The 18,819-nt window shown below is 40.0% G+C and overlaps 1 protein-coding gene across 1 annotated transcript in view; it reads left to right on the top strand.

Annotated features, from left to right (window-relative positions):
• Positions 1-18,819, top strand: part of PAX5 (paired box 5) — a 205,664-nt gene that overhangs the window by 166,894 nt on the left and 19,951 nt on the right. Inside the window, exon 8 of the mRNA XM_018552425.1 lies at positions 14,423-14,524. Within this exon, the coding sequence (XP_018407927.1) occupies positions 14,423-14,524 (102 nt within the window). The remainder of the gene's footprint in view (positions 1-14,422; positions 14,525-18,819) is intronic.

Genomic DNA, 18,819 nt, shown 5'->3' with positions numbered 1-18,819 from the left:
TTCCTGCAGACAACGGGCATGGTCAGTGCCCTTCTGTTCTCACTCACAGCACATTGTGAGCTGTAGATTTCTACAAAACATGTCAGCAGCTCTTATTGAACACTGAACAATAATCTTTATAATAATTTTTTTAAAAATTTACAACGTGGATAGATGTTTGGAGAATTCGTGGACAATTTTGTGTGGATTGCTGGACAGAGAGTTATCCGAGAGGCGAAGCGGTTTCTGATGCAAGTCTATTTTGCGCAATCGCCGGGCAAGAAGAGTGGAATGCTTATTGCTTTGGAGGTAAAATTTATGTTGGATTCTGCGGTAACGCTCTCTGGTAGGGGAAGGAGAGCTGGCCCTGCTACCTGTATCCTCTCCCTCCGAGTGTGGGAAACGAGGGGGGGAGGTTCTCATTGCTGAGCGAGAGCGTGGGGGAGTCGGCGCCATCTTGGCTGCAGATGCCGACAGGCAGTCTTTGGAATTGCGGCTCTTTTTGTTTGATTTAGTGCCTGTGGGGGCCATGGCTGGGTGGCCAGGACAGTACCTGAGCGGATGCTGTATGCTGCTATCCAGATGATTCGTCCGTGCCGGTGCAGATGTCCCCTGAGATGCCGGCGAGGTACGGAGCGGCTCTAAGGCACGTCAGCCATCGAGGGCACCGCGCATGCGCCCCCCTCTTTATAATAATTTTATTGCAATGTATGCTAGATTAGCTCTGAAAGAGTAACAGTAAAAGTAAAGTGATCTATTCATGCACTTTTGTCCTACTAACCTAATTTCCTCTGTAGGTTTTCTCTAAGAAAGAAATAGTAATTTATTATTATATTTAAAGCCTAGAACAGTTTACATTATAGTTCAGACAAATTAATGGCTCTTGGATTAGGAGATACATCCAGGCACTAGATCACTTAAAACAAACCTTTCAGTATATTTAGACTTTTGTAAGTGTAAATTTTGCCTGAAATCACAGACCTCAGGTAGTTGGCTATTACCTCTGTTTGCCAGAAAAAGCATTTCCTGACACCTACATGGCAGCATACAATGGGTATGGCTCCACCCCCTGCCCAATCACAGGACCAGTTATATTATAAATGAAAGCCCGCCTCCCAAGGCCACCAAATAAATAAATAAATATCTCAGAATTACCCTCCCTGGTTGTGTGCTCGCTATATCCCATTGTATGCAGCCATGTAGGTGTCAGGAAAACGGAAAATTGTATACTTACCCATCTGTAATTTTCCTTTCCTGACACCAATACATGGCAGCATACAGGACCCTCCCATGGCTTTCGTATTGAGTACTTGTTACAAGAAAGGTGGCCTTGGGAGGCGGGCTTTAATTTATAGTATAACTGGTCCTGTGATTGGGCGGGGGGCAGAACCATACCTATTGTATGCCGCCATGTATGGGCATCAGGGAAGGAAAATTACTGATGGGTAAGTATACAATTTCCCATTTTTTTAGTGTACCCAAATGATCCTGGCTTTACTGTGTTACTAAGGGCTGAAAGTGATATTCAAGTCAAATTGTTTTAAGCTATTTCAGATACTGATTATATCCCTTACAATGGATGCTGATCCTTTATGCTTATAAGTTTTAGCATTCTGCAGAATCAGTTGGTCCCCTGAGCAATGGCCCTGATATCCTGTTTTAGAGTGGCTCCTTTCCCCTGCAGGGAGCTATGAAGCCACTCTTGTGCGTGCTAGAAAGCTGTGTGTGTCTCCACAAACACACAGACACTGTAGGGTGAGAGACTTCCCTGTTCCCTGCCACCCTCTTCTCCATTCTCCTAGCTAGTAGAAGGACGGTTGCTGGAGACAGTGCTGTCCCTTACGATCTTGTACTGGTCAGGAGGTTCAGAAAAGCAGAGCTGAGAGAGTTGGGGTCAGCTATTTGGAAACATGGTGACTGTAAGCATTTGGGCAAAAATGTAAAGAAATAATTTGCTGGGCAATGTTTATATGTTTTATCCGAATTCATTATTGAAAAAAGGTTTGAGAGTTTAATACTACTTTAACTTCTCTGTCTGTTAAACCCAACCTCTTACTTTCCAACATGCAAGTAATGTGTTTTAGTAGCAAACAAGGGTACCATAATTGGTCAAGGGGCAGCAGATGGATAAGATTTAATTCCAAAGTTGGGGAAGTTGGGGAAATCAAACAGTGATATGATGCAAAGCAAAGCAAATGAAAGGATTGCACCGCTCCTTTACAGCACAAACGGGAGATAACAAGGTGCTCACTGACTGGAGCTTATCATCACTCCCACATTTCCTACGGTTATAACATCAAAACATCTGGCCACACCTCATATATTGTTGGAAGCTTCTTTTATTGAAAATCGCACAGCTACACAAAGTCCCGCCTCAGGTCTGCCCGACTGACACGTTTCACCCAATCCTGGGCTTAATCGTAGAACTCTACTCTAGAGGTTTTAATGTTCAGTTACTGTTCTGTTTATAATTTTCCACCTGGTTCAGTTGAATTTTAAATTGACTTTTGTTGAGCCATGTGGTGCTTGCAAGGCCACTCACCCACCCCATTCAGTCACAATTAGGGCCATCTTTTGGCCAGCTTTATAATATTAATAACATATTTCTGTAATCATGAAAAAAAGAAGTAATTTGGGTCAGCTAAACAGTATTCTAGGTTCATTCCCATTCTCATGAGGGATACTATGATGGACTCATGTAAATATATTAAAAAGTAAGCATTTCTTGGGCAGGGATTAGTGGTTCTGTGTTCTTTGTAAAGAGGTGTGCAATATTTTGGCACCAGATATTGTAAATAAAATTAAATAAGCTGTATTGATGCTTCCTTTGACATCTACAGTCAAAAATCTTAAGAGAAACCTGTGAAAAAAAGAAATACGGCAGCTGACTCTTTGGCTTATTTCCCTACATTGCTTCCTGATTCAGAAAAGTTGACAGACAGCTTATATTTTTCAGAATGAGGTTAACAGTGATAGCCTGCATATTTTTCTCACAACCGGTGTAAAAGTAAGGGTGCTACTAAGCAGTGTTGGTTGGTTTTGCTATCTATAGCTTCATTTATTTCAACATTTTAACACTTGCAACATTTCAGATAAATATAGAAGAATTAACATTTTAAATTATGCAAATAAACCAAAGTCGCCAGGGGTAACTAGAGGTAGGTAACAGATATAAGCCTAGGTCATGGAGGGCAAAAAATTATTTCTATACACCTTTCTTATGACAGTTTATTCCAAAAAATGATCCATGATCCAGCCCCAAAGTGGCTTTTCACTTTTACATGTTTCATCGCATGAAGCACTAAGGGATAGCACCCCCTTAGTGGGTGAGACACATCTGAGGAAGAAGTCATATACTGTTTCAAACAAGGACTTCCTGATGTATGCAGAAATGTTCCTTTCTATTTAGACAAGTTGGCTTGATGAAGCATTGTGAGCAAGACCGATAAGACTGATGGCTTTCAAAAGGTTCAGGAATATTGAAATCTTCTAGAAAGGTCAGGAAAGTCAGGTTGGTGAGGGAATAGAGTACTTTACCACAGTGGAAATAATAAATCTTCAGAACATGCAGTAAATACTTGCCTATGTTTTTAAAAATACCAAAAAAAGGACGCTGCATATTACTTGCAGTCTGGGGACAGCATAATAGTTTGCATCTCCTGATTCACATCCTCTTTCTGAATTTTGTGATTGAGTGCGTGCATCTGCACCACCTGCCAGCACTGGAGCACAGCTATACTGCAGTGCCACGCCTCTCATCAATCCATTCAATGCTTAAATTGTGCTTGGTGTCTAATATCAAACTAAAGGTGTTGGTATCTGAACCTGTATCTGTAATCTTTGAATCGTTGGACCTATACCTTTGCTTATGACTAAACTTGGACTCTGAATCTGTCCTGACCTTGCAATCAACATCTGCCTCTGATTTTCAAATGTTCTCATCCCTTGACATATGCTATCTTTGTTTGGTATTGTCTACAGCTAAGACTGAATCTTTGCTCTCAGGTTTTGTCTAGCACCTGCCCTGATATTTGTTCCTATTTGCTGTTCTCCCTGACCTATTGCTTGTTTCTGCCAATCCTGACCTTTTTCCTGTTCTGACCTAAATTTTGCCTTACAATCTAGTACATCGCTTTGGCCCTTCTTCTACTGTTAACCGTCACTGGAGAGGCTGTCTTGAGATTCCCAGTCTCGGAGTTGCCTGTAATATCTGCAACTTCAGTGGGTTTTGTGAAGCCCAACTGCATCTAGACCATGTGCCAATGAAAGCTTTTGACAAAATACATGGCAATATTGTAAGAACTAATATAAAATTCTCAAAAATGTTTTATTTTTACAAAAAACTGTAATCAATAAAACAATATTAAACAGCAGATAGGGGACAGTCATAAAACAGTGTTTCTTGTTCCATGAAGATTTAAAAAATCCAGACGTTATGGTGCCTTTTTGGTTTAGATCATATTGCAGTGTCCTATTCACCCGTTATGCACTATATATGTCCCACATAGTATATGTTCTATTTTACTCTTTTTACTGCAGACCTACGCTATATAGACAAAACAAACCGTAGTTTTAGAAGATCATACCTGGCTGTAGATTGAAATGGAAAAGCTTGTTTAATAGCAATGAACTGCAAAATGGCTCCATAGCAATTATATGTGTTGTATCAGTTTTTTGATGTGAATGTTTTAAAAAGTGAAAACATGAGAAATTTCAGAAAAAAACAGATCCATGCATTGTTAGCTAGTATAAATAAAAAAAAGAGTTTCAAGTTTTAAAACTTTCTCCATTGTTGATAATTATTTATATGGCTAAATAGGGATGATTAAGATTATTTTTTGTGATAACTATTGTTTAGACACAGAATTATTAGGGTCATTGGGGGCATGTTTCCAAGCCATGATTCCAATAACCACTTCATTGCAGATCTAGACCATTATAATATGCAGGTAGCCTTGGGTACTACATGTGTGCTGGCTGTATACAATAATTGGATCTAAAATGTTAATGCTGTTTGTATGTATTAACTAAGTTAAAATTACAATGGTTTTTGTTTAATATCATTTTTTTAGAGGTTTACAGTTTGAAAAACTAATCGAATCTCCCTAATAAAGACACAGAAAGGATTAAAAAACCTTTTTGGCTGGAATAGGGCTTTAGCAAAGAAGCATTGAAAGGATATCTGTTCTTTTACCTGGCGGAAGCCTAACAGCCCCCCACCCCTCACCCTACTATGCTCCTTATATCCCCTCTAACATACCAAGAAACGTAGGTGACCTGGTGCTGGAGCCACAGTTTACATTGGACCATGTGATGCTCTTTTTGGCCCAGCTGGGTTACGGCATGGCACACACAAATTATTCTCCATTAGCTGTAATAGAAAAGCTACTTACTTGCAAGCCTAATTACATTTGATTCTGAGTCAAAAAAAGCAGAAAGTTTGTACCTTAAGTGGGACAAAATAAATAAATAACTTTTACACAAATAACACCATACATTCCCTTTAAAATATATTATCTGCCTCTTTGTGATAACAGTAAGTGATGAGTTGGAATAATGACATTGAACATTATTTATTATATCAATTTTATTTGGTAATATATATTTCATGATAAAGTATATGCACAATACATGACCTAGTGTAGGTATGCCTTATGGTGAAGTGTCACTGAGTGAAGAATATCTTAAAGAGTATATAAATCCAGGAACAAAAATTGAATATATTGCAGTATACTAGTCCTTAGGTATGGTCCTTAGGTCCTTATTAGTACTTATGTGTTTTTCTGAACTTATCGAACAGAATTATCAAAACACTTTTAATGGTATATTAAACTGGCCTGAAAGAAAGCAAATAGCATGACCATAGAGAAACTGATTTGTGTCAACTCAAGAATCCTTGTATCTGTCAGGAATAACTATACAGTTGAAAAAATGAAGCTCATATTAGGAAAGCCTGAGAATGTGTGCATGGATGCTGAGAAGTAATCTGTGCCATACTATAACTGATCAGATCAGTAGCTTCTTATCTGTGGCAGGATTCCTTTTGCAATTGATTCTATAGTATACAGCAAGATACGACAAGAAAATGGTATTGTTATCACACTGACTGGCCATAAGAACATATTTAAACACAAAAGATGCCTGTCATTCAAAAAAACAGCAGTCACTTTTGTTTTCATCAATAATGGCTGATGATAATGCAATATCAGTTATGCTAAGGTAAAGGGATGCTTAGAGGGGTTGTCTGGCATTTAACTGTAGACAAATCTTAACTTGAATGCTATGCGTAGCTTAACTATGGACAATGTTAATTTTGTTCTAGTCCAGTAGACATCTTTTGTAGTAATTGCAGGAGCAACTTTTTTCTGGGCCCTGCTGTGTTTCTAATATAAAAAGTATTGCTTTCTTTTCTAAAGACAACAACAATAGAGGTGAGTGCATTGCCTCTGCCTGTGCTAGAGCACCGATCAAGCCACATGAGATCTCATTTCTGCATAATGTGCATCGAAGGACAAAATTAGATTGAGGAGTAAATGGAGCCTAAAATCTCCAAAGCTTTATCCATCAAGAAACTGCCGCCCTGCAAAGTTTAAATTTCACTCCCTCCATCACACAATCTCACCCTGGACACTGTTTGAAAATGGTCATACAATACATTTTTCAGTCTTTGCTCTAGGGGAGATGTTAAATTTGACTTATGTAATATCTAATGAAAATAATGTTCTCTTTTAAAAAAAACTAATTTATAGCTCCCTTTTGCAAATGGTCTCATCTACAGTATACCTGACAGTAGAGTGTAGTTATAGTGTGTTATTTGTCATTATAAGATATGAAAAAAATAACATGAGTTGCTATGCCTGCTTCTCTTACTAGACATGTGTGCAAGTGCTTACCTCTAGGCAAAACCTTTCTATTTGTTTTGAATAGAGTGGAGAAGGTTGGTTAGACAGACACTCAAGTTTGTATTGCTGTTGGTATCTTTCAACACTAAATTTTTACTGATGGCCAGAAAGAAAGTAAGGGAAAACCCCAAATGTTAGAGTTATCCCTAGAACAAGAGGTAAGAGGTAATCTTCCAATGGGAACAACTCTTTCTGGGACAACTGCTTTAGAGGCAAAAGCCCCCTCACTTTGGGAGGTTTCCTCTAACTCTTGTTGCATCTCTGAAAGGGAATTTCCTCAGATGACCATAGAAACCAAAAAACTAAAAAGAAATGGCTACACATACACTTTAATTCTAAATACCATGCTTTAAGTGAATTCAAAGAGGGAGGTTTCCTCTAACTTTTGTTGCATCTCTGAAAGTGAATTTTCCCAGATGTCCATAGAAAGCAAAAAACTAAAAAGAAATGGCTACACATACACTTTAATTCTAAATACCATGCTTTAAGTGAATTCAAAGAAATTACATGTTTTGTACATGTATCACTTTTTTAATTAAATCAATATAAAATATATTAAACACAGGCCAAATCCCCCTAAAAGGCTTTTTCTATTGACGTCATGATATTTTTCAAAAATAAAAAATTAATATTGTACAACTAGGAATCTTACATGTAGTGGGAGAGGTGTAAAATTATGTAATAATAGCACTGTCAATACTCAGCAATCCCATACAAATGCCAGATGCAGTAAAATCCCTGCTCAACTAAAAGATGCATATTTGTGAGATATACATAGAATGTGGTGCAGCCCGTTGTAGTATATAAATGCACAATGTAGCCTCAAGATGGTCCATAAAAACCTAATATTACTTCCTGTAATATATACCTCATCCAGAATTAACAACAACTATAGAGGACTACACATCCCAGCAATACATTATATAGCAATGCAAAATAATATGACGTTACATACTCTGTGTTGCTCCAGGGTGGTGGGCTGTGCGGAGCCTCAGGTGGGCTGTGTGGAGTTTCAGGTGGGCTGTGCAGAGTTTCAGGTAGGCTGTGGGGGTCTCAGGTGGCCTGGTGGGGTCTCTGGTGGGCTGTGCAGAGTCTGAGGTGGGCTGTGCAGAGTCTGAGGTGGGCTGTGCAGAGTCTGAGGTGGGCCGTGCGGAGTCTCAGGTGGGCTGTGCAGAGTCTCAGGTGGCTTGGTGGAGTCGCAGGTGGCCTGGTAGGGTCTCAAATTGGGCTCTGTGGATTATTAATAATGTTTTTGTTTTATTTTCTTTTACTTTTTATGAGTTTTTTTTCATTTTAATTTCTTTTTTTCACTTAACTTTATTGCTATCACACAGGGGATAACAAGCACCTGTGTGATAGTATTCAGAAGTGACAGGTTCTCTTTATGAGCCTGCCCTCCAGTACAGACTCAGGATAGGGAATGCACTGGACTCGGGACATAGGGAACGCACTGGACTCGAGACATGGGGAACGCAGTGGCCTCGGGACATGGGAACACATTGGACTCGGTACATAGGGAACGCACTGGTCTCGGGACATAGGGAATGCACTGGACTCGAGACATAGGGAACGCACTGGACTCGAGACATAGGGAACGCACTGGTCTTTGCAACACAGTAGACTAAAAACAAAAGTATACTCACAGATAACACAGACCCTCCCCAGCCCCTGCTACCTGATTGCCCGCTCTGTCTCCATGCAGCCTTCTGATCCTGGTCACTAGACAGACACCCTGCCTCCTGCAGAGCCTGCACTGAGGCAGGTACAGATCATCCAGGGCCAGGCAGGCACATGTACATCTAAAGGGATGCCGGGGATGTCCTGTTTGATAAAACATTGGCGTCACTGTAAAACAATGAGGTCAACTCCAGCCGTCACCGATGTTTTATCAAACAGGACATCCCCGGCATTCCTTTAGATGGGCATGGAACACTAGATGTTCTTCAGAGCGGTGTTGAACACCGGTGCCCAGGAGCATGTGCCCCCCTCTGCCCCCCCTCGCTACGCCACTGCCAGGACCCTCAGGGGGGGGGGGTTGCACCCCCCTATCCCCCCTTATCTACGCCCCTGCGCAGTGGAGACATAGACAGCAATAAATCCTGACAGGATATGGTAAACTGATTTATGTGTAAATGCTGAGGTGAGCTTGTGCCTAGTTTAAATGTCCATTAATTGAAGTAGTAGCTTTAAAGTGCCTTACATTAATATCTGAAGTGCACACAGGTTAGTTTACAATTCAGTAATCTGGCCCAGTTATACCTCATATTATTGCACTTTACAATAATAGAAATTAGACCCATTAAGTCAGCTCCCAGACACTCACATTAAAGAGTAGCTCCGGGATTGCTTGCACATAATCAGATTTCCACAAAGCATAACATGAGAGTTGAAAAAGGCAAAACAAAATGCCGGTTGTCCTGTTGCTAATTTTGCCCACAAAGTGCAAGCAATACAACTGCAATAAATGTTACCACCTGGACCTACCTAGTCTACATTAATTTGAATATGGTAAATCTGAACATTTTGCTTACAAAATTGTATATAATAAATTCCTAAACTATAATTGATATATTAGTTAAAAAAAGTGAACAATTCTCTGTATAATATTTATGATTCTTTGTAATATGATTAGGACCAGGAGCCAAACATATATTTCACACATTTGTAATTTAACACACACTTTGGAATGCACAATGCACAATCGATGTCAATAGCAGTACTGGAAAACACATGTAACATGCAATTAGAAGCATTTCTAATGCATGGCAATCTGTCTCTTCCATAGTAACCTTAATATTTAATGGACTGACAGAACCCAACAAGTAGCGCAAAATGCTTTAACAGATACATTAATGCACATGATGATCGAAAACATGCATAAAAATGCATAATGTTGCACATGGAAAGGTGTGAATCTTACCCTACTGATAGGTAATTTCAGCTTTTAACAAAAAAAGATTAGATGCTTTTATGGTGTCAGGTTATGACAAGTTTAGGATGGACAAAAAATGCCTTACTTTGTCCTTTGTCACTCCTCTGTGTCTTCCCTATCAACCACAGAACCTCAATAAAGGTACACATTCTAATTTTAGCATTAGAAGTTCAGTGTTTGGATTCTCTTGTTACCTTGAATTGGTTTTTGCTGTGCATCTTTAAGCTTTTGCTTTCAAGAAGTATTAGCTGCCCCTGCCATCTGTTGTTCAGCCTGAATAATACAAGGCAACAATCAACAATATTCATTCAAGATATTAATAAATGTAATAGATGATGGGAATTTAAACCAAATTCCTCCGTGATGGGTTTAGTAGATTTTACTTACATCATAAATGTCCTTAATTTCCATTTAAGCTGAGTATTATTCCATGTTTATTCAAGTATTGATAAATTGATGCAAATTGATACATTGATGTATTCTAAAATGTATATTATATCTATGGTGTAATGATTCAGTTTATAAAACACACTGCCCTGTTTCAGGTTACTAATTGTGCATCGTCTAGTGTAAAGAACCAAAGAGATCTACTTACTTATAGTTATATAGTCATAAAAATAAAAGGTAGATATTGTCTCTTCATGTATACACTGCATGTTTTATTCACTGCACACTCGATTGTAATCTAACAACATGGGCATTTCAATTTTATGCGACGTGCTTGGCTTATTTTACTGCATATTGAAAGTAAAAAGGCTTGTGTTAAGGGTTTCCAGTAAGACATGAGGAAATGGTCACACGGTAGATTCTATTATGTTCTTCGCCAGTTTTCACTTATACATTTATTTTTACATATATTGTAAAGCAGAAGTCATGCTAGGAAAATGCTACACCTTGGGAGATAATTTTATTGCGCATTTTCTAAGTTGAATTTTATGCTTTGGGTAACCAATTACAGCCTACTGGCTTTTCTTTCCAAATCACAGTGAATGTCTTGTGTCACAGTTTTAACTACACATTCTCTAGGCCTCTGATTTCATGCAGCCACTTAAATGTGATGGATAATTGAGCTCTGCTTATAAATGTTTAATTTAAGGTCTGTTCTTCCTGACCCATATGCCCTCTATGAGTGCCATGCCTTGTTATTGATTTCATGCCCGCACCTGTGGCATTACCTACCTCACACAACAGACATGAGCCACTCAGATATAACATGGTGAAGACTAATTAGGTAAACAGAATTGTTATAAATTAGCTATGTGCCAGCTTTGCCATGCATTCAAATAATTGGAAGAAGCGTGAGAAGAAATCTCAGAGAACAAAATGCATTAATTCTTTTTTTTACCTAGTAACATGGCCAAAGGTATGCCCTTTACAGTTACAATTATTAGAAATATTTTACTTGGTGGTCTCAGCCACAGTAATTGTAGGCAGGTTACACCAGCATCTACAATTATTACAGAGTTGCTCAGCCGTACATCGGGTGGCTTCGGGGCGGCCAAACATGCTCAGCATGTTCGGCCGACCTGAAGTGCAGAAGGAGTTCGACTCAGCCGATCCAACATCTGGATCGGCTGAGCCGAACCTGCGGCAGGCTAGTCACTGTTGTTTGGCCTATTCCCATAGATACCGAACAGCAGTGAGTGAATAGCGGAATGCCGCTGAGCAGCTGAGCAGCAGCTCCGCCGGGTTCTCAGTGTACTGAAGAGCCACAGTGTAATGACAGAAGGCGTCTCTGGTTACCTGGTAACCAGGGACGCCTTCTGTCATTACACACAGAACTCAGCGGAGCTGCTGTGATTTTACAGCAGCTCCGACGGGTTCTCAGTGTAATGCTAGAACGACGCTGATCTCTCTGCAAGTGGCCGGAGCCAGCCGTGAGAAGACAGCTGGCTCCGCCCAGCTGTCAGAAGCAGACTGTCGGCCTGCTACGAAGCTACGGCTCGATCCTTCGGTAGCTTTGTGAATAGACCCCATAATTTTTCAACATACCGTAATCTCCTTGCTTTTCAATACACTTTGTCCATCTGTTAACAAGCTTTTGTATTCCCTCATTTAAAAAAATGTTTTAGGCATAGCTGCGAGCCACGAATGCACCATTGTCATCACTTCTTCATCAGAGGTAAATCTTCATCTTCGTACGGCTGCTTTCAGGGAACCAAACAGGGGAAAGTCTGATGGAGCAAGATCAGGACAATAGGTGTACACTTAATGTTGTCATCAGCCATGGATGTGGACAGGAGTCCAGCTCCTTCTTGATGGCTAACACTTGTGCGACCTTCCTTGAACTTCACTATCCATTCATACACACTTTTTCACAACAAAATACTATCTACATACTGCGCACAAAGTATTTGATAAATAATGGCACCAGACACACCCTCAGACCACAAAAAAACTAATCTCTGCACGCTGCTCTTCTTTTGTGCAAATCACAAGTGGTAGAATCCATTTTTTCATGCACCACAGTTACAAATGAACTCATGTGACACATTCACACCTGTGCAGCAGTGACTGGGGAGACAGTAGCCTTGAATGGAAATTGCTGATAAGACAGCGCGGCCATCAAAAGTATTAATATAACCGGAGTGCGGATAATTTTTGACTCACCCTCGTATGTATATATATATGCACCATATAATTAGTATAGGGTAGAAATCTTAGCCAAAATACCACCAATGCTATTAAGTATATTTAAGTTGCAGTTAATTTGAGGTTTAAAATGTGTTAGATGACTCTTCTAGTACTAAGATGCAAGTAACCTAAGAGTACTTCTATGGGAAGTTTATAAGACAGTATTTAGGATGTCTGTGAAGGTTCTCATTCATCCAGGTCATGGTATATCTGTATTGTGATTCTGAATTGAGAACGCTGGTTGGATGACCAGTGAAACGTCTTCAAGAAAAATACAGCAAGTCCAGTTGCCTTGACTTTTTTTTTTTACAGATATAGTATTTAGGATGTTTTTTTCCTTCAGAGTGAAGCTGATTTACCCATTGTTTCTGAAAAGAATACACTATATTTAGCTTATTCAATAAAAAGTTCAATAAGCTAACCACAAATTCCGAAGGGCATGAATCCATAACTGCCAATCAGAATTCTCTTTACCGTATCTGGTCTAAGACAAGGTAAATCATGCTGGCTGCACTTTGCTCATTGTGATGATTTATTGAATAAATCTTTAAATGTATTTATTTTAAGTTGAACCTCTGAAGTATCAAGCTACCCAATAATACCCAGAGTCCCAACAAACATGCCTTAACTTGTGAAAATGTACATTCTCCACCCATTTTCCTCCAAACCCCTCTTATGAATACAAAAGCCATTTTGCTTTTGAGGCAGGCAAGGTACCCATTCTTCTCTTCCATATTATTGACTTTAGTAAACCTCCAGTCATATTACCTTCTTGACATTTCTGTTTTATAATCTAGCTAATCCCATGTTTTTCTTCAATTACAAATCTATTTTAGAGTTTTAGGCCGCTTATGTACCAAGCACGTAATCCTACTAAGTACATTTTTTATGCATTAAGGTAGCTACAGACTTCAGATGGTAGTCAGTATGTGCAGGTATGATCTGATTATCAAGAGGTGTCATTTTTTCCAGTTTATTACATAAACCTGTATGCTCAGGTTGCGCAAGAATTGCTCAAGAATGAGTATATGTGTGTTGATGCTATGGAATAGGGACCTAAACCTGGGTAACTGGTGATGAAGATGCAAGTTTTTTAAATTTGACTGGTTGATTTCTTTTTGCCCTGAGATTGTCTGAGACCACAAACAGCCAGAGACAAAAATCTTGTGTCTATGGTTATCTATAGTCACTGGCTGTATCTGTAAGAACAGAGATGTTCTCAGAGAAATAATGAAGTGGTCATGTTGTATTATTGCTTATGAACTATACTGCTTGTCAAAATTAGACTGGTGGCAGAGGAATCTGCTCAATTTTTAGATATGCATCTGTAGGTAATGTAGCCATCAGTCTGAGAGGTACTCGCTTGTTTAAAAGTAATCTTACAAATATAGCTAGCTTTAGATAGAAGGGTTCACTCCATGATTCTCCAGAAAGAAAGATAAAGTAACTCTGAGTATGGTATGAAGACTAATATACTGATTTACTTTTTTTCACACTGGAAAAAGAGAGAAATAACAAAAGTATCTAAGTTCCATAAGCAAAAAAAAACCCAACACACTAGTAAAGCAAATTCAATTGTTTGTTCTTTCATCAATGTATGTAATCCCTTTTGTTTCCATCCTGATTTTAGCTTTTTCCTCAGTAAAACCGATACAAGCTCTCAGTTTCTATTTCAGCATGGCAGTTGGTAAACAATCTGAAAAGTATGTGCTTTGCAGGCTCTCATTCCAGCATGCAGTTTAATGTATTTTTTCCAATTATCTTTCCTCATACACCCCCCATAACACATTTTCAACAATATTGCAGAGCACAAAAATAATGTCTTCTCCTGCCAAGTATATCAAGATATCTTGATATTCACACTGTGCAGTGATGACAAATGCATTGGCAGGGCTCAGAGCTCTCAGGGAGATGTAAAAACATGCCTGGCATTTGTGAGACTTCTCATGGTGATTTGCTGTGTTTGATTCTCTAGGTCGTGATTTGGCAAGCACAACCCTCCCTGGGTACCCTCCGCACGTCCCCCCTGCCGGACAGGGCAGCTATTCTGCTCCAACACTGACAGGAATGGTGCCTGGTGAGTATTCAGTAACACATGTACAACATAAGATGCACTGCAAAATCTGTTTAAAAATATGTAAAAAAAACCTTTGCTACAATTCAAATGGATGCTGCTCAATTTATGAATACTGCAAAGCCTTTTTTTTTTTAAATCCAGTTTTCATTTCAGATAAAAATGCAGTAGTAAAATAGGAAGTCCTCTGGATTTCACAGCATTTTAACAATTTCTTGTATTTTTTTGCCTTACAATGTAATCAATGAAAGAATAACATTCACTCAAAACTAAACTCCAGGCAAACATCTAAATACAGATTTGAAATACATACATGTGAACTGTCCAATCTGCCAAAATATTTGGCTTTTATGATATATACACCTCTGCTAGATGGCACAGCAAAGAGGATGACCATTTTTTTTTAAAGTTAAGGAATACAGTGGGGTCACCCTGCTGTCTGCAGACTGATGTTTGGGCAAGAAGAGAGCAACACCGAATGGATGAGTCATCGCCCTGCACACACGTGCAATAAAATGTCTCTACTTTTACATGTCAGATTTCAGTAGTATCAAAGACTGCCTTTTCTGAGTTAGCAGAGAATTGTCTGTGATCCAAAATTAAGCATTTTCCATTAATCAACCACATGTTTAATTATTAAATAAAGGTCCCAAACCCTTCAACAACTCCTTTTGCAACAATGTCTTTTCATCTATTAAGTGCATGTTAAATACATATAGCTAATTGAATAAGAGTTAATAGATGCATGCTGTATGCATGAATCCTATGTATATGGTTTTAAATGAGTGGTGTGTACTGCTACTGTTACACTGTATGAAAAAGAATATTTAAATTAGGCATTATCAGCCTTACCCTAGGAGCTCATCTAGTTTATTTAGTAGATCAAAAATCAAATAATTTTGAAATTACACTTCAAATAGAATTTATGAAAGATGTTTATATCGTATTGATCTTTCAGAATCAAGCACTTTATGTAGGTAAAAGAAACTGAAAGGGAAGCAAGGATATTTTATAAATGCAATATGAAGTAATCGCACAGATTTTGAATTATTACAGAAGTACATTATACTGATTTCAAGCTGAAGTCTTTGACACAAGCTCAAAGCTCATCAACATAGGCCCATAGGCCTATGATCTCCTGGTACGAAACTTTGCAACAGATAATGGGTTTGCCTAAGAAAAATGTATACAGGGAAGCATAATGGCAAAGCATACTGAGAAATAGATTTTAGGTTTACATACACTTTAACTGCTTTCCACCCCTTGTTTAAATATCACCATGTTGCCAATATTCTGATATATCAGGTATTCCCATTTCTTTTCACCAAATTATGTATACAGACAGTTGTAGGATGCTTCATCACATTATGATGTTTCATCAGATTATGTTGTCCTCTGATACCCTTCACTCTCCTCCTCGCTGATAGTGCTTCCCTAAAATCCTATACCAGGACTCCTGCACACTATTCCTGGTAACCACTGCACCCCTCCTCATCCTTCCCCATAAGCCCCCTTCTCAATTCTCCCAGGCTGCCTGATCTCTGCTTAGCCCATGCCACTGTCAGTCAGGATGCTAGGTGGCCCTTACTCATCCCTGGCTGACAGATTTCGGCAATCTTCAACATAGTGGTGACAGATTAAATAAAACTAGGAAAAAGGTATATACTGCCTGTATTACAGTCACTATGTTTGTTAGATAGCATTAGCTTGTCCAGGACCTGATTTACTAGTAGGCACAGTAGCCATGTGCCTATAGGTGGTAGAGGAAAAGAGATGGCTTTTCTCAGTGTAGTTACTGAAATATATAATTTTTAATCCATCATAAGTAAAAATACAGCCATATCATAGAAATGTATTTAAACGTTATATATTAATATTTGAAGCCAGGTAAGGGCCAGTAAAATTAGAAAATGCTCTTTGTAAAGGGGTGACCTTAAAACTGGGTATGGCTTTGGGCACCAAAGGTTGTGTGCCTACCGGCTCTGTTTATGGAAATCTGGCCCTTAGTTTGTCACTAATTGAATTAGAGTTCCCATAATCTATTCCTATACTGCGTGATCTGAAAGATAGTATTGCGAACAAGGGGCGGAAATACCACCGGTGCAGCTGGTGCGGCCACACAGGGGCCTAAGGCTGTGGGGGGGCCCAGTGGGGTCCGGTCCTGGGCACCCCCCAGTAGAATATGGGGCAGTGCAGGGTACCAGTGTAGAACACCGGGACCCCGCACTGCCGATGGGCTTCTCAGTGAGGGCGTGGGTCCTGTGACTCACCTCCCCTCCCACCTGCGTCCCTAGTAACAGGGAGAGGAGAAGTGAGTCACAGGACCCACCCCCTGCAGTGCACACAACGTCTGTCTGAGGACTGAGGCTCTGGCTTGGCTGAGTCGGAGCGGCTGGGGGGAGGCAAGGGTTGTGTGCTGTAATGTCATTTAATTAAAAAAGTGGATTATAATGGGGAATGTTGCACTGTAATATTCCCTATTATAATCTATTTATCGGATTTAAAGATTACATACAGGGCCGCTGTTCTATCAAAGTTTGTGACTACGTTAGAATGTGTGACCGGTGACGTGTTCACACATTTTAACGTAACCCGCCCAGTTTTTCGGCGGTGGAATGTGTGACCACCAATAGGTGAAGAATTCCATCACTTTCTCAGCTGTTCCAGGGCAGATCGGCATCGCAGATGGTATGTGCAGCAGAACCGATCTGCCCTGGAACAGCTGATCGGTCCTGAAATGTTACTTCTATCCGACTCTGTGAGTGCGGTGGAATGTGAGATCGCAGCCACAGAGTCAGATAGAAGTGACATTTCTGGACCAATCAGCTGTTTCAGGGAAGATTGGTTCTCCTGCACATATGATCTGCGATACCGATCTGTCCTGGAACAGCTGAGAAAGCGTTGGAATGACTGACCTGTTGGCGGTCACACATTCCACCGCCGAAAAACTGGGCGGGATCACATTAAAATGTGTGACCACGTCACCGGTCACACATTGTAACGTAGTCACAAACTTTGATAGAACACATAGCCATCAGGGGGGTACAGCCGGTACCCATGTGAGGGGTCTGGGCAGCCTGGTGGGACTTAAACATGGGTATCAGCTGTATCAGGGGCGACGTGGCAGAGGTGGCGGAAAGGGGCAGAGAAGGCTGGGCCCCAGCAGCAGCAGGTAAGAATATTTGGGATGGAAAGGGACCCTGGCGACCAGCTCACCTGAGGGCCTGCAGAGCCCACAATAGACAGTCTCAGGTGGGCTATGCAGGATCTATGGTGTGCTCTGCAGGGTCTCAGGTAAGTCCAGAGTCCAGCGCGCTACTGCAACATTAGAGACCACGGGGAGGGGGGATTTGGGGCCAGTGTGATCCGCTCCTGTGCCCCCCCCCCTGCCTTGGGAGGGGGGCCTAAGATAAAATCTTGCACCAGAGCCCTTTAGTTATTAGGTCCGCCATTGTTGAGAACTTATACTTGTGAGATGCTAGAGCTGATGGTCATGTAAGATTTAAATGCAGTTAAATTTTTAAACACTGGCAAGTTCAAATATTTGCAAACTATTCTATTGGTTATCACTGGCAAGAACACAATTTCAGATATACAGTATAAGAGCAAAAACCAACAAAAGAAATAATTCTGCTTTCTTTAGAACTTTCACCTTTATTTAAAAAAACTAAGTGAAAGTGAAGTGAAACACTGTGTTCACCTAAAGTATTTAAGCAAAATACAGTATGTAAAAACAGAAGGTCCTGTGTGAAGAGTGAAGAACGAATAACAGAATAACAGTGCATTGCTCCACTCTTTGGAAATTTCTATGCATTTGTAATAACAGAATTACCATAATTTGCTCGTTAACGCAGCTAGATCAGTCAAGCATTGTTCTAAACATGCAGAGGCTGTTCCTTGCTCCAGATCTGCCAGCGTGCTAAGCACAGTGAAAATTAGCATGCAAATGGTCCTAATTCAGCAGCCGAGCTGTCAGACCCATATTCACTGCCATGTTTCCTTTGAGATTCTGACAGAAGTGGCCCAGAAAACCCACCCTTCAGGATTCTCATCTAAAGAAGCCACAGGGGACACTTTATGAATGACAGCTCAGCTTGTATCAGTCAACTATGTGAGTGTTGTTATCTCTACATGAGGGTATTGTTGTGCAGTTAAATAAATTGACCCTCTGTTTTTTCAGCTTTCTCCCCGATGTATTAGAAGTGTTAGTTATATTGCCACTGTCTGCCACTGATGGAGTATATGAAAATTATATTCAAACTGGTGTTCAGATATAACAGATTTTTAAGGTCAACCAT

Source organism: Nanorana parkeri, unplaced genomic scaffold, assembly GCF_000935625.1.
Source record: "Nanorana parkeri isolate BGI_ZX_2015 unplaced genomic scaffold, ASM93562v1 scaffold88, whole genome shotgun sequence".
In the NCBI taxonomy this organism is placed as follows: domain Eukaryota; kingdom Metazoa; phylum Chordata; class Amphibia; order Anura; family Dicroglossidae; genus Nanorana; species Nanorana parkeri.
This window is presented reverse-complemented; position numbering and strand designations above follow the sequence as displayed.